This window comes from Rhyacophila brunnea, unplaced genomic scaffold (assembly GCF_057557595.1).
Source record: "Rhyacophila brunnea isolate RB1 unplaced genomic scaffold, BYU_Rbru_1.0 scaffold_3, whole genome shotgun sequence".
NCBI lineage: Eukaryota > Metazoa > Arthropoda > Insecta > Trichoptera > Rhyacophilidae > Rhyacophila > Rhyacophila brunnea.
The window spans coordinates 8,390,182-8,404,796 of NW_028232965.1; the positions used below are offsets into that span (position 1 = coordinate 8,390,182).

Below are 14,615 nucleotides of genomic sequence, written 5' to 3' on the forward strand. Positions count from 1 at the left end.
GAAATCCACATCATCCAAATTTTCGCGCATTCATCAAAACAACATTTCACGAATCCTCGTGTTGCTTCTTCAGAAGAAACAATACAGAAACCCCGCAAACATGATCACACTTACATGTTTATCAGTACACTTGCACATGTTTTCCATCCGCGATGGAATACAAAAAAAACATGAGCATTCCTATAAAACATAAAAATATTTTTTAATAATTTATACTCGAAGTTTATTATGGTTTACATGCAGGTGTAGTCGTTAGGACTATAGTTAAGAATAAAAAAAAATTATACTTTCCTTTTATGTAGAAGTGGGTATAATAAATCATTGTAAATTATTATTATGATTATAATATCCATTATAATCAATAAATGTATAATAATATTATTTAATCAAGATGTTATAAGTATACGGGAGATATAATTAGAATAAATAATACTAAAAATTTACAAATCACATTTATTTTAAATCTTAAAATATGTGTTTGTTTAGGTAGGTATATTTTTATGTTTTTACAAATTGACCAGCAGGTACATTATCCGGTCAACAGTTATGTTGTCTTTATTAACATTAATTAGGAAATATTACAAAAGCCTTATGTTCTCTATTCTTATTAATATGGTTATTTACAATATTATTACAAGGTCGAATGAGAAACTAATATACAAAATAGTAACCTTATAAAACCAAACTATAAAACGGTAATTCAAACAATAGTGGAACTTATGTATTACAGATTTTGAACACTGGTTGGTAAACAATGACTTAATATATTATTACATAATATAAAGGGACTGAACGATTGTATACAGATAAGTGTGGGCAAGAAGAGATTATTATACAATGTTCATAATATTGTCATTCTATTTGTAAAATCGGATTTTTTTAATTTTACAAGCCTGAATTTCCACAATAATCGCCGATTCTGTCTGAGATGCATTCAAAGACGTCGAAAGACACGTCGCAGTTGCGGCCGTTATCTGAAATAAATAAAAACACAAATAAGTTACAGTCGGTAAAGCAGGAAACTGTTTTGTATAATACGAGTTTTTCCGGTCCGAGAAGCTCGTTCGACAATAATTTTCCCTCGCTAACAAGTTTTTCTATAAAGTCTTCCGTATAATACCATAGATGGCAGTCATCTGGTTATTTTTTTATGTTTTAATGAATCAAGTAAATTATATTTCCGTTATACCTCGATATAATAATATGATCTACCATCGTAAGTTGGCGGCCGGTCGAATTTGAAACTAAAATTGTCTATCGAGGATAAATTTGTTACAAATGCCATTTAATTTTAGAACATGTTTGGATTCCATAATATTTGTACAGAAATCTACTACCAATAAAAAATTATAAATTACCATTTTTTTGTTAGTTATGGTAATATTCTCAATGTCATACTAGCGCCCTCCCTGAAACGCCAATTTATGATGGTAGATCTATACCTACCTAATTTCATGACGTGTCACATTAATTTACCAAGATTTTCATATGTGGGTAAATAAATAAATGTAATTAAATGAGAAATAATTTGGATTCACTATTTTCTATAGGTTGAAAAACAATTTAAAAAATAATGTTGATATTCATTACCTACTTTAAAAATATGTCACTTTATTATATTATTATTCGACCAATCTAAAGGCCATTCTCATTTTTTTGTATAATTTCCTGCTTATCTTACAAAATCTACTAACTATAATGTATGAATGCAAAATTGATATAAAAAATCGGAAAAAAATATGACACGACACTTAAAGTTGTCAATTGAAGCAATTTCCTTACCAACTGGTATGGATCTGGAGAAGCTATCATGTGACTTCATGAGACATTCTCTGCTGGCTTCCACAGTCGCCATGAAATATCCTCGCTCGTTCACGCCGTCAGAATAAAGCCGCACCAGACCTTCGAGAGTTGGGAAACCGAAGCTGTCAACCTGGAAAAGAGAGAAAAACACATAAATTTATTGTATCACCTAAATTCTATATAACCTTTTACCTACTTATACACGAATTCGCTATACATTATTTAGGAAATGTTCCTAGGTTTTACAAAACTAAATACATTATCAATAAACTGCCTAGTAAAAAGATCCGAGTATATTATTTTATATTGAATGGCCATAAGCATTGACAGTTGTAGCAATGTTTAGTTTTTAATACCATAATCCAACATTTTAAATGCTTATCTAACTATTTTCAGGGCTCGAAATGGACCGGAAGGCACCGGAGCGCCGATCCTGTTCGTGAAATCGGTAAAATTATAGCTCCGTCTCGTGGAATAAATATTTTGACCGTCTGAGCTGGATAGGCCATATAATAGAAAATCTAACACACTTATTTTTATGAAAAAAAAACACATAAACTTTGATAACTTTACTATGTAAAAATCTTCAGAAAACTGTCGAGCGCTCCGGTTCGTAAATTTTTCCATTTCGAGCGCTGACTATTTTGGAAACCTTTCCAATAGCTCAGTCCTCAAAGACCGTGTCATATTCAATAGGTACGTTAATTATTGTATTATAATAATAAAAAATGAGAGTATGTACTAATATTTTTGAGATATAATCAACTAAATAGCATATTATTTTAATCATTTTGATGGTTTAAAAAATGAAAATCAAGACAAATATTTGAATTATTTCTGCGAAATTCACATTCGTAATCAGTATTTTGAGATATATCTATATACATATAAATATACTTATATGTTTCCATTATTTTATAAAATATATAATAATAACTAGGTATGCCAATGAGTTTGTTAATTTGTTACTTATATTATATAATATATTCAATTCAATTTTCGCTCCGAGAGAACGGAATCGTACATAAGTCATAGAAATGCCCCTTCAGTGGTAAAAGGTGAACATGTTCGTGTAAATGCAAACTTTGCTATCCAGGCTAAATGTCCACCTGTGTGTCCCTGATAACAGTATTAGCAATCTAATAAATTGGGAGCATCAGTTGTTCATTGACAGCAGGGCTTAGAACCGAACTGAACCGAAAACGGAAAAGCGGTTATTTATTTACTTTACCCGAAACAAAAAATAACGGTTCGAACCCCTGATTGACAGGGCAATAGGAATATCTGATTACTTATAATCTCAAATCACTACAAATATCAAAACATTTGCATGAGGGTGAATTTTGATGGATTTTTTTAAATCACTTGGTAGACTCCTCACAGTCCTCATAGTTAGCTGTATCTCTTATATAATGTTTACTTTTATAACATTTTCTTTTTTTAACCTGATTGTCATATTATAATGGACGCATTGAATCAATGATTTCTAATGTCCAAGGAATTCAAAAATAAAGAGATCGAATGTTAAAATGTTCATACTATTTTTGATACGATCAACTAAACATTTATAATATAATGAGGTAATAAAATATATTGAGTTATTTGTGTCAACGACTGTAGTGGTTTGCGTACACTATTGTTAAAATCTCTACTACATATTGCATCCATTGTATGATTGTTAAACATATTGACAGACTTGCGATATTACTCAATGATACACATGTCCAAACGAATTACACGGTTATTCATTTAACTCACGGCTTTAACCTATACGGTCAATGATGTGTAATAAAATAACTAATAATTGTGCTCCAAAAATATATTATTCATTGGCCACCAATATCAGATCGAATTATAGTAATGAACTAAAAGCAGGTCATGGAAACCCTAATATTGTATGTATCCGAATAAATCAAAATTGATGAAAAAACTATTTAATCATCTATACATACCGACTAATTTAATGAGCAAGTAAACTTCATTATAATGGTTTAAAACAACGTTTCTGTTAATTTTACGATATTTGAGTTATTGATGGGATCTGTTCATAGTTAGGAGCTGTTTTAGAACATTCTGATGATAATCCAAATATTGTTAAATAAATAATTAAAACTATGACAATTTAAATTCATATACTTAATATATTATCAATTATTTCCTAAAATAAGTTTAAAATATCATTTATTCAGACCGCTGCATAAACAGATTCAGGACAGATACAGGAAAATTCTATTTAAAAAAAAACATTATAATAATATGTAACTATAAATTTAATTTTTAGGAAGATGTTAATCAAAAACAATTACATTTAATGCATAATTATAATATCTAAAAATTTTATCCTATCTAAAAAGTTTTATCTTTCGCTATAAATCCGGAATTGAAACGTTCATTCAGAAGACTGGAGGTTTTCAAGACGTGGGTTATAATACTGTATGATGAAGATTTTTTGGGCTGGTCACGTCACCAAAATGATGAGGTTTTAAGACAAACCGATTATATAGTTACCATCATGGCCCCCACAAAGGGCGGGCTGGCAGGGCTCTAACCTGGGGGCCCGAGCTCAGGAAGCGCCCAGCGTGGCGAGTCGACCAGATAAGTGATATAAATACACATCACAAATTCTCTCTAATAGTAAAAAAGGCGCATGCGGCGCTATTGTTCTTCGATAATATTATTATTTTAAATTATGTGGTTGTACGATTTACTTTTTAATTAATTGTGTATCGATACTTGACAACTCCATAATTCATATGGATGTATTAAAATATACAAAAAAACACTAAATATGCACACTAATTTTATCGCGTATACCATTTTGGAAAACGCTACTGTAGAGCGTCACACTGCCATCTTTAGCGATAGGTAGGGGGGCCCACCAAAAATCCTAGCCTGGGCGCCCGCTTCAGGATGTGGGGGCGATGGTTACCAGCATACCAATTAATATCTGCTTAATTCGGATATAATTTCTGCAATGATAAATATGATCCAGCTTATAATGCAAAGAACAGTAGACGCCTTATAGGAGAGATTCTCGTGGTTACGCGAACTCTGTAAGTGGTTGAATGTCCAAAGCGTTAGTGATCTGGTACGACTGCCCCAAATGTACTTTGCCAACCTTTGATAGAAAATTAAAGACAGCATCGAATGAAGGTAAGAGGATATGATATGCATATCGTAGTCAATGTAAACAGTGTATGAAATATAATAAAATAAAAATTACTTGTTGTTTACAACATAATAGTATGTTACCAGTGACATGCAGTGCGTTTTGCTTATACGGATTCTATTAGAAATATAGATATAGGTAAGTACCTAGTATTTTGTTACATAGGTTTTGTAGATACTTAAATTAATTTTACGCACACAATGGCCGAGCGGGATTTTGCGTCCGCGTGTAACGTCGTGGATCCCAGGTTCGAATCGTGGGTCTAGAAAATAGACATATTATTCTTTTTCAATTTGTGTTTGAGTCAGAGTACGGACCTAATAGGTGTATAAAGTGGCTAACATCCATTTCTCGTAAAAACAAAAATTTGTTAATACAAACCTCCACTCCGTTGAGGCCCATATGATCTTATTAGGATCGGACATGCTCAATATCACAGAACAGATAATAAATAGAATTACGATACGCTATAGTCAATATGCTACATTTTGACGCAGGGTTTTGAATGTGTGAGTGTCCTATGAAAATGAAACACGCATTATGCACGTACAATAGTGTGTGTCTTCTTCTTCTTTCACCCTGTCACGACCCAACATTGGGGCATAGAGCAAACACAAGTTCGCGCCACTTCCCTCGATCCATCGCCAATTCTTGGGCCTTCCTCCATCCCAGACATGTAGCGCGTAGATCGCTTTTGTAGCACCGCTTCAGGGTGAGGGAGGGCCGACCACAACGACGGAACCCTTGAGACTGTGCCACAACGGTAAGAAGTGTTGCACTCTTTGGCGGCGGTGTGTAATACGCCAATATTAAATGAGCGTCAATGCATAAATCGAAAGCAGTTGTCAGTATTCGACGTGTGACGAATTCTTGACACGTGTTGATATTGAAATGCTTTGACATATTCTCAAAATATTGACGTAGGTATAACCTTAATAAGAAGTAAATTTAACGATAGAATTACATAATGTTATACACTATTTTATCAATTATTATATCTGGGGATGCTCAGCATGTATAAACCGCACGCCATTGGTAAATACCTATTATTATTGAGTTGATCCTTTCAATGGAATGTGGAACCACTTGATTCTAAATCGGTGTTACAAGTAAAAAGAATTTGTAAAAGTAGGTAATCCAAAGGCCAAGAGATGAAGAATTATAATGAATTTTAATAACAGTGTGACATGATAATATCAGAGTGTGAAATCCATTCGACAACCCAGTGACAAGTGTAACGGTGAAGTTTCTCTAAAAACCCCGGACAAATTGTACCTATTTAATACGTTTTACCGAATTTTTGGTCACATGCAAAATAAAAATGATGAAATAAGTATACAGATTATTTTTGATAGGTACTTTTAACATTTTAACGGTTACGCTCGCATATAACAATAATCTTTATAAGCATTCACAAATATCAAAAGACTCACGATTTTTATTTTTATTAATTTATTGCCGATCGCACTTTACCGCGAATTGGGTCAAATGCAATTTTATTATACGCCGCTTATTCATTGAACTTTTAGGTCTATTGAAGATATTCAGGTGAAAATAATAAAAGTCGAGCATGTGATTGATTGTTATAAGTTATAATCATACAACAGGTGATAATATTTTGGACCAATTATGATTATCCTTTATATTTTAGATATTTTTAATACATAGACCCGCCATCTTAGAACAACTATAAGACATTATTTGAAAAAATAAAATCATGAGAATAGACAGAAAATTCTGGTATTCACAAAAGTGCCTAAGGTAAAATTAAGACATATGCGATCAAGGCCTGTGTGTTATCAGGTAAATACAAGATACATATTTGCAAATTTTAGGATCTGCGCATTTATTCTATACACAAGACTGCTTTCGGCCACTACGGCAGCTATCTAGGGTAGGTTTGTAACGAATTATTAGCACTTCTTGTAACAATTACAATAAGTTAGCCGTCTAAACAGTCAAAACTGTCTCTCGCTCTAAAATTAAGCATAGCCAAGAGAGGTGCTGTTAAAACAATGCACTTATTGTAACAATTCCAACTAACTTATTGTAATTTTTACAATTGTATTGTATTGTATTGAAAACAGTATTGTGTATAGAATAGATGTGCTGATCCAATTGGGAATACAAAGAAATACACTGTGGAACATGTGGAAAGATTAAGCGAAATTTGGATCACACACCTCCCCAAAGACCTCACAAAACATAGAAAAATAGCTTTGCTCTTGAAATCTAAATAAAAATGATTTGACTGTCTAAAACTAAACTATCTACCTAACCTAAACCTAGAAATCATTTTTGTGTTTAAGTGCCATCTATAATGAAGGGGGGATGAACTTATTGTTTGTTTTTCTTTTTAAATAAAATTGAAGTGTGTTTTCATACACCACCACACAGTACAATAATGGAGATATACACTGAGTATATTGAGCACCCATTGTATAGAATGGATTCAAAGGAGCATATTAATATAACAACATGAAAATTTAGCCAAGTCATTGAGGTTTAAGCCTAGACCTTTCGAGGTGGCAGATATATAGGAATGGTTGGCTACACGGTCAATCCACTGGGGTCCAAGTTCCGGATCAAAAACAATATGTATTTATTGCCAGTTGCAACATTTAAAACCGCATCCACAGCTTCAGTGCCGAGTGCTTTTCCTACTACTCTACCGCTGATCTACAAAATAATTTAAAATGTGGGCATATAATAATTACTGTATATAACATGAATTAATATGATAAATATTTAGACACACACTCTCAATCTATTTCGACATTGATCATTAATAATAAAATTATAGGTTTTATTTATAATTAGTTTGTGTGAAATCTATAAATTACACACAAAACTGTTTTTTTAAATCCAATAATTATGGGTTTTCAATCCATCTGAATAGTATCTACCATTTTAAAGAGGCTCTAACAGGCCATCCGAAGACTATAACCGCATGTGGTATTGCACCGCATGCTATACTAAACTTATGATTTCTGTTCATGGAAATATATTTTTATATCATAAGTATATTGTAAGCATCTGATCGTATCCATTTATATCATACACTTACAAACTTAGTGAAAATATATTTGCATGAATATAAATCATAAGTTTAGTATAATACACGGTTCTAAGCCGCAATCGGTTTCAGTCCATGAATGGCTCCTAAGTCTAAAGTCTAGAATGTCGAAATCAGCTTTTTGATACATTTCTTAAATATTTCGTTTGCTGTTAATTAGTTTCTGTAAATTAAATTGTACAACGTAATTTTCTTAGTTTTAATATGTATTTTTTATAATGAGAGTGTCTTGTGCCTATCGAATGAAAAACTGATGCCTATTTGTCGAGTTTCAACGTATCGTCTGAAAGCGGCTTTATACAAATAGTTTGAGGAAGCACCTACATTTATTAAATATTGCATTTATAGATTACCTCTAATAATAACATACGTTTCATGGCTATTTCAATTGCGGTAAAGGTAATAAAATAATGTTTGGATGTTCGTTATAGTATTATATACTTGCAGAATTTTCGCCCACAAGTGACTAAATTCGTAAACCTGTGTGGGGGGGTATTTTTTATGTAATGAAATAGGTACTTATCCAAATCGATTTCTTGGCCTTCTCTCGCCAAATTAGAATAATCTTAACTAACTTTTTCTCGCCTATAGAATGCTTATTTTTTTATCATCGCGGTTAAGTGCTAGAAATTAGTATTCAGAAAAATAATTTGACCACATTAAACTTACACAATACTAATTATTACCAATGGATATGTATGTGCTATACTGCTAGAGTTTTGTTTTTATTAACAAAAAAAAGCATAATATACGAATAATTAAACATTACTTACGCCCAAATAATTACATACATAATGTTTTGTTAATTTTATTGATAATACACGAATAAAATTAAATGTAAACTAGAATTCACATGCATTGTTCTGATGACATGTCTTATGATTGCATAATCCAGACTACGATATACTCGTATACATATATAATATATTCGCATACAAAATATATTGTATAATCTTTGTAAACTTTTGCCACTACAAAAGTACATTGGAAAATTTGATCGAAACTATAACCACACCACATCCACACCTGGGAAGATTATTATCAAAAATTATATGTTGTTTTGGATAGTCGACATCGTAAAAAATTGGGCGTAAAAACAACATTCAACATTGTGTATTACTTCCGATGAAACTGTAAAAAAATCCCGATATTATGGCCACCTTTAATTGTGTACCAGTACTACAGCTGCACATGTTTTCCATTCGCGGTGGAATAGAAAAAAGCATGGTAATTTTTTTTAAAACATTTCAAATTATTATATTTATGCACTTGTTTGTAAACAGTTTTTATACAATGTCTATTTTTTGTTTTCGAAAATAATAATAATATGTATATTGGTATGGGTTAGGCATTAAATTGATACAAAATATTTTGCAATTAAATAAAATCTCGCCTTGTTATTTTATTTTGACTCTTTTAACCTAATGTATCAATTGACCACAAAATGAGAAAACTATCTATCGCGTTCGATAAATGGCTACATTTAACTACATACTTTCCAATGCGTTGACCTGTTTTGACCATTAAAGGTGATGTAGAGAAAGGATTGTCCTCCCGCGAAACGTCTTCAGGGCCGAATCGAAAATTCCGTATTAATTTATTCTACGTAAATGTCGTTCCAGTGGCATCTTTATAAACACAGCTGATTAGCATTAAACATAAAAAATACAGCCAAATATTTTAATTCTTTTGTAAACTTTAAATTAAATCGTCATTATATCTTTTATAATACTGCATTAATGATTATATTTAAGTAGGCAATGTAAGTGTGTTGACGTACACTTATATGAGTATTTTTCAAAGGATATCAAGAAACTACTTGCTGTACGAAAGTAGTGGAGGAGGCCAATGGTTACCATCTTTTTCGTTTGGTGTCAACTTCTATCAAAGTTGGCGACCAGGGAACACAAAAATAATGAGAAGAGTGTTACCCTCTAGGTGATCGTGTAAAAAGGCCATCTTTAGACAGTAGTGATAGTTATTGCTAAACTCCAAATGCAATGTGTTAACCTGTTCGCAGTAACTGAAGATGTTTAATTGCATATTTCGTACGTATTACCATTTTTTTTTCAATATGAAATAAATCTTCATTTTCTACAAACAGTTTACCATATTGCATTCAATAATGTAATATCTAATCATTACGATTGAAATTCGAAGTTGATGCGGAGATCCAAATGTTACGCCGGTTTTTTTGCCCATAAAGATAGGTGCAATATCTCTTGCATATAGCACATATTTATCTAATGACCCATTCTTAATAATGGTCCAAGACAGGCAAATGTTGGCTCCCTTTGATTCATGTTGCAATACCGACACTGTGTCGATAGATGTTAAATATTTGCTGGCCGACACGAATGTCGCTCTTCATATTTGCCAGACTTGGGTCATTGTGAAAAACCAGCATTAGCGATATTGTATGTGATTATTATTTTTGTATATAAAACATATTTGGAGATTTTTTTCATTGAACTAATATTTTTCTGTCGGGAAACAACAATTTGAATGGTTCCCTGCACCATTGTGAATATTTTCATAACTTTGAAACGACCGATTAAGGTACTATACCTACGTGACGTTGAAAAAATCCTTCACTGAAGAAAGTGAAGCTTAAAATATGTTTACTATCTTCAATGATTTGTAAAATCTTCGAAAACATATTATAAGTATGACTCATGTACCAAATATTTTGTACTTTTATTTATTACATTTTAAAAATATAGAAATCACATCAATTGCAATCGGGGCGGTGAGCTCACTGATAAACAAGCGGTACAATTACTTACTATCCGTGTATAAATTTCCTAAAACGTCACTATCAATCAAATTAATGTCATTAATTTATTGACGTCAAATTCTCTCAAAATTTTTGTTTTAGCGCCCATTTATTTTTAATATATTTTTTAGTTGAATAGTACCTACACAAGATTTAACAGTCTATAACAGTCTATATTATAATATATGAGGTGCTTAAAAGCAAAGTCAGCTTTCTAGTCTTCTTTTGAGAAAAACGTCAAAAACTGATAAAAAGCCTTACAATTTAATTTAATTTTTTTGTGATTGTGATTTGTTGAATTTATGTGAGCTATACATTATAGTAGAATATTGTGTTTCAAAGATAATTTAACTTTTAGAACTCATTAATTTTATTACATTACTAAGATATATTATTAATAAAATTCAAGAAAGCTGGATTTCCTTCTCACTCATCAAGAAGTCTGACTTTGCTTTTGACAACTTGAAAGAAAGCCATGTAACTTGTCAGCCATGTTTTTTGTTGTAAAAAAACTCCAAGACAAACATTGGAACTTGAATAAATAAGAGGTCTTTTTCTGACTGTGTAATTTAACAAGATAATTAAAATAGTAATTATTACGAAATGAAGCAATAAAATAATTTTAAACCAGCGGCGCTCCAATAAGCGGCCCTTTTTCTGAGTGTGTAATTTAACAAGATAATTAAAAGAGTAATAATAAATATTAATTATTACGGAATGAAGCAATAAAATAATTTTAAACCAGCTGAGGTGTAATTTAACAAGATAATTAAAATAGTAATAGTAAATAATATTATTAAAGCACTGTGAATATTTTATAAATCATTCACCCGTAAATTGGCACATTTTAATGACTTTTGGTTGTGATTGCATGTCGGCGCAATCGGAAACTCCTTAGGACTGTACCTTAAAAGAAAAAAAATTGTAAGAACTAGGTACATTGTTCAAAAAAAAGTTTTGATGCTTGTCTTATTGCTTTTTTTACCTCAAAATTTTACTCATATTTCTCTTCCAGTTTTCTGGACATTTTGACCGTTTCTAAGTTTATTCGAAGCCATTTCCAAAGGGTGACAATCCATCTTTCAAAATTTTGTAATTTAACACTTCGATTCACAATAATTTTAATACAATAATCACGATTATAAGCCGCAGCAAAAATGTACTTAGCCGCCATTTTGTCACGTGACTTTTTTGTATGTGAGGAAAAATTTTGAGTGAAGAAAGCTGGGTTTGCTTCTGAAGCTAATCTTTAAGAACGATTTTCTATGGAAGAAAGCTGCTATGCTTCTGACCCCCTCATATATAATTATATACGTATATAATAATGTTATAAAGACAAAGATGGGTTTTATCCGCTTAGATTTAGAACGACAATATCTATTTATATAGGTATCATAAAAACGTGTTTAATATTAATATGTTTGGTATTGTGTGAGTATTATAAAACAATGTGAGTTAAAGCAAGTTATATGAGTGCATAATAAAACAGCTTCCAAACAATATTGTATAAACAATATTACTTCAAAAAAATAATGCGCGTTCTATTATTTAAAATGCACAGTTATTATTGAACCCAATTTCATAATTTTATTTACACTATTTTAAAAGGAAAAACGAATTGTGCACACAATTGAAACACAATAGAAATCGTCATCCGTCATCATAGTTTAGTAATTTTTATTCTAAAATAACGTATGTTACTTTAATATTATGACTATACAGGAAATGTCGTTTTGTCTGTAATCATTTTCATTTTGTATATTATATTGTTATGTATAATCATACTCACGGCTTTCACTTTCCTGTACACGCACTGGAGGAGACACTGAAAAGAAATAAACAGAAATTATATGTTTTGTATACTTATAGGAACTGGTACATACATAATATAGAGTAGGTATCGGACACTGATCTCCATGAGAATCTTTGGAGGCATCTATATACTCTCCCCAGCAGGAATGCTTTATATTATTTAACAATTATTATGCAAAATTTTTAAAGCGTCAATGAATGCTGCATTTTGCAATTTCGAAAGAGACAAAAATTAAAAATTATGAAAACTAATAATTCTTTCGTAATAATTAATAGATATATTAAACATATTTTTTAGTTGTATAGAATATATTATTTATATAACATTTTTCATTACAATTATAAAGAAGTTAGATAAATATAGCTATGCTAACAGAGTTAGTTTTAATAATTTTATAATGTGACGTATGTAGGTAATTTGTAAAAATTACGCAGCTCTTACATATGATAATGGTTATGAAAATTATTATTGAATTGTTCTAATTATTATTGTAGATGTAGGTTTCAGAATATAAATCCAACCTGAATGGTGCGAATATAAAGCATGAAAATTATCAGGCTTATAATCACATACAAATGTATTATCATTATACCTGATGGCCAACCTATGGGCACGCGAGATGATTTTTGGATGGCACGCGAATGTTTTATTTTGAAGAGAGAAAAAATACTTATAAGACCTAATTTAAAAAAAAAAACAACATATATATGATATTAAAAAATAATGTCAACATAGCCATGCGGATTTTTTTTTTGGTTTTTAATATCATTTTTACTTTTCAAATAGCAAATACTTTTCAAGAATAAGCATTAAGTTGAATGTAAATTTAGATTTGCACGGATCATTCTGAAGGCTTTATGCATGATACTTAATATTATCGCACTGACTTCATCAGGCGGCGGAGGAAACTTCACCGCGAACCTCTGATTTTGATCGATTTGCAATGCTTGAGACCACCGTAGCGAGAGAATGCCTCATTTGATCAGAGCAATTATGATGCCAATTTGTGCGTAAAGAACTAAGCTAAGTAATGCAATAGCAAACAATTGCATTGCTACCCACAAAAATAGCAGCAGTACCAAATAAGAATAAAAAAACTTCGTGGTGCTAGCAGTAGTAATCCTGGCAGACAGTGAAAATGGAAAACCGTTCAGTTATGGGGAATATGTTATAAAAGAAGCGCGTGGTTAAAATGCTCCCACGATTTCTTTGAAATCTTTGAAAACAAGTAAAAATTAGTCAAAGAATAAAAGATATGCCTTCGTCTAGAAATACTGTGAAAGATAGAATCTTGAGAACGCATTGTGATTTTAAACCTTTTTAATAGAATTCTTAAAAACGACTTTTTCATTTTTTTCCCCCATAAAAAAAACAGTTCGGCACGTCAGACAATCGAAAAATAATATTAGGGAAATTTTGGGACTCGTATGTAAAAAGGTTTGCGACCAGTGCGATTCTTATACTATTTGATATTGTTAATAATGTCCGCTCGTTTTTGAAAATACCATTTCTATCTATTAATGTTATTAGTATTTTATATTCATCAATATTGTATACTTCTATGATTTGTAGTGTTGGTTAATCTTATCAAATGAAAATAAAATAAATATTTTTTTTAAATATTGGAATACCTACACTTATCTTTAAACGCGTAAATGTAAATTATCAACAGTATTCATACATAAATCCTACTAGAACTCATTTATAATATAAATAATATAATAATATATCAACATTCATATATATAAGGTCGAATGAGTGAAGTTTTCAATTTTAAGATGTATTTATCAACAACACGTCTTGTAACCCACTTTACCTTTACTGAGGTACACATTCAATTACTTCGTTATGCGAAAAAATACTTTAATAATTAAATTTAACCGCTTTACCCCCATTGTGACGCAAGCCCTTTTGTAATAAAAAAAATTAATAGCGAAAAATATGCATGCAGGTTATGTAAAAGTGCCTTCAACCTGTC

General features: G+C 31.1%; 1 protein-coding gene across 1 annotated transcript in view; it reads right to left on the minus strand.

Moving 5' to 3' along the window:
* Window positions 1–435: 435 nt before the first annotated feature.
* Obp73a (Odorant-binding protein 73a) overlaps window positions 436–14,615 on the minus strand; it is a 54,993-nt gene continuing 40,813 nt past the window's right edge. Inside the window, exons 4-6 of the mRNA XM_085952665.1 lie at window positions 12,614–12,649; window positions 1,783–1,933; window positions 436–974 (exon numbers count right to left, since the gene is read on the minus strand). Of these exons, the coding sequence (XP_085808791.1) occupies window positions 886–974; window positions 1,783–1,933; window positions 12,614–12,649 (276 nt within the window). The 3' untranslated portion in view covers window positions 436–885. The remainder of the gene's footprint in view (window positions 975–1,782; window positions 1,934–12,613; window positions 12,650–14,615) is intronic.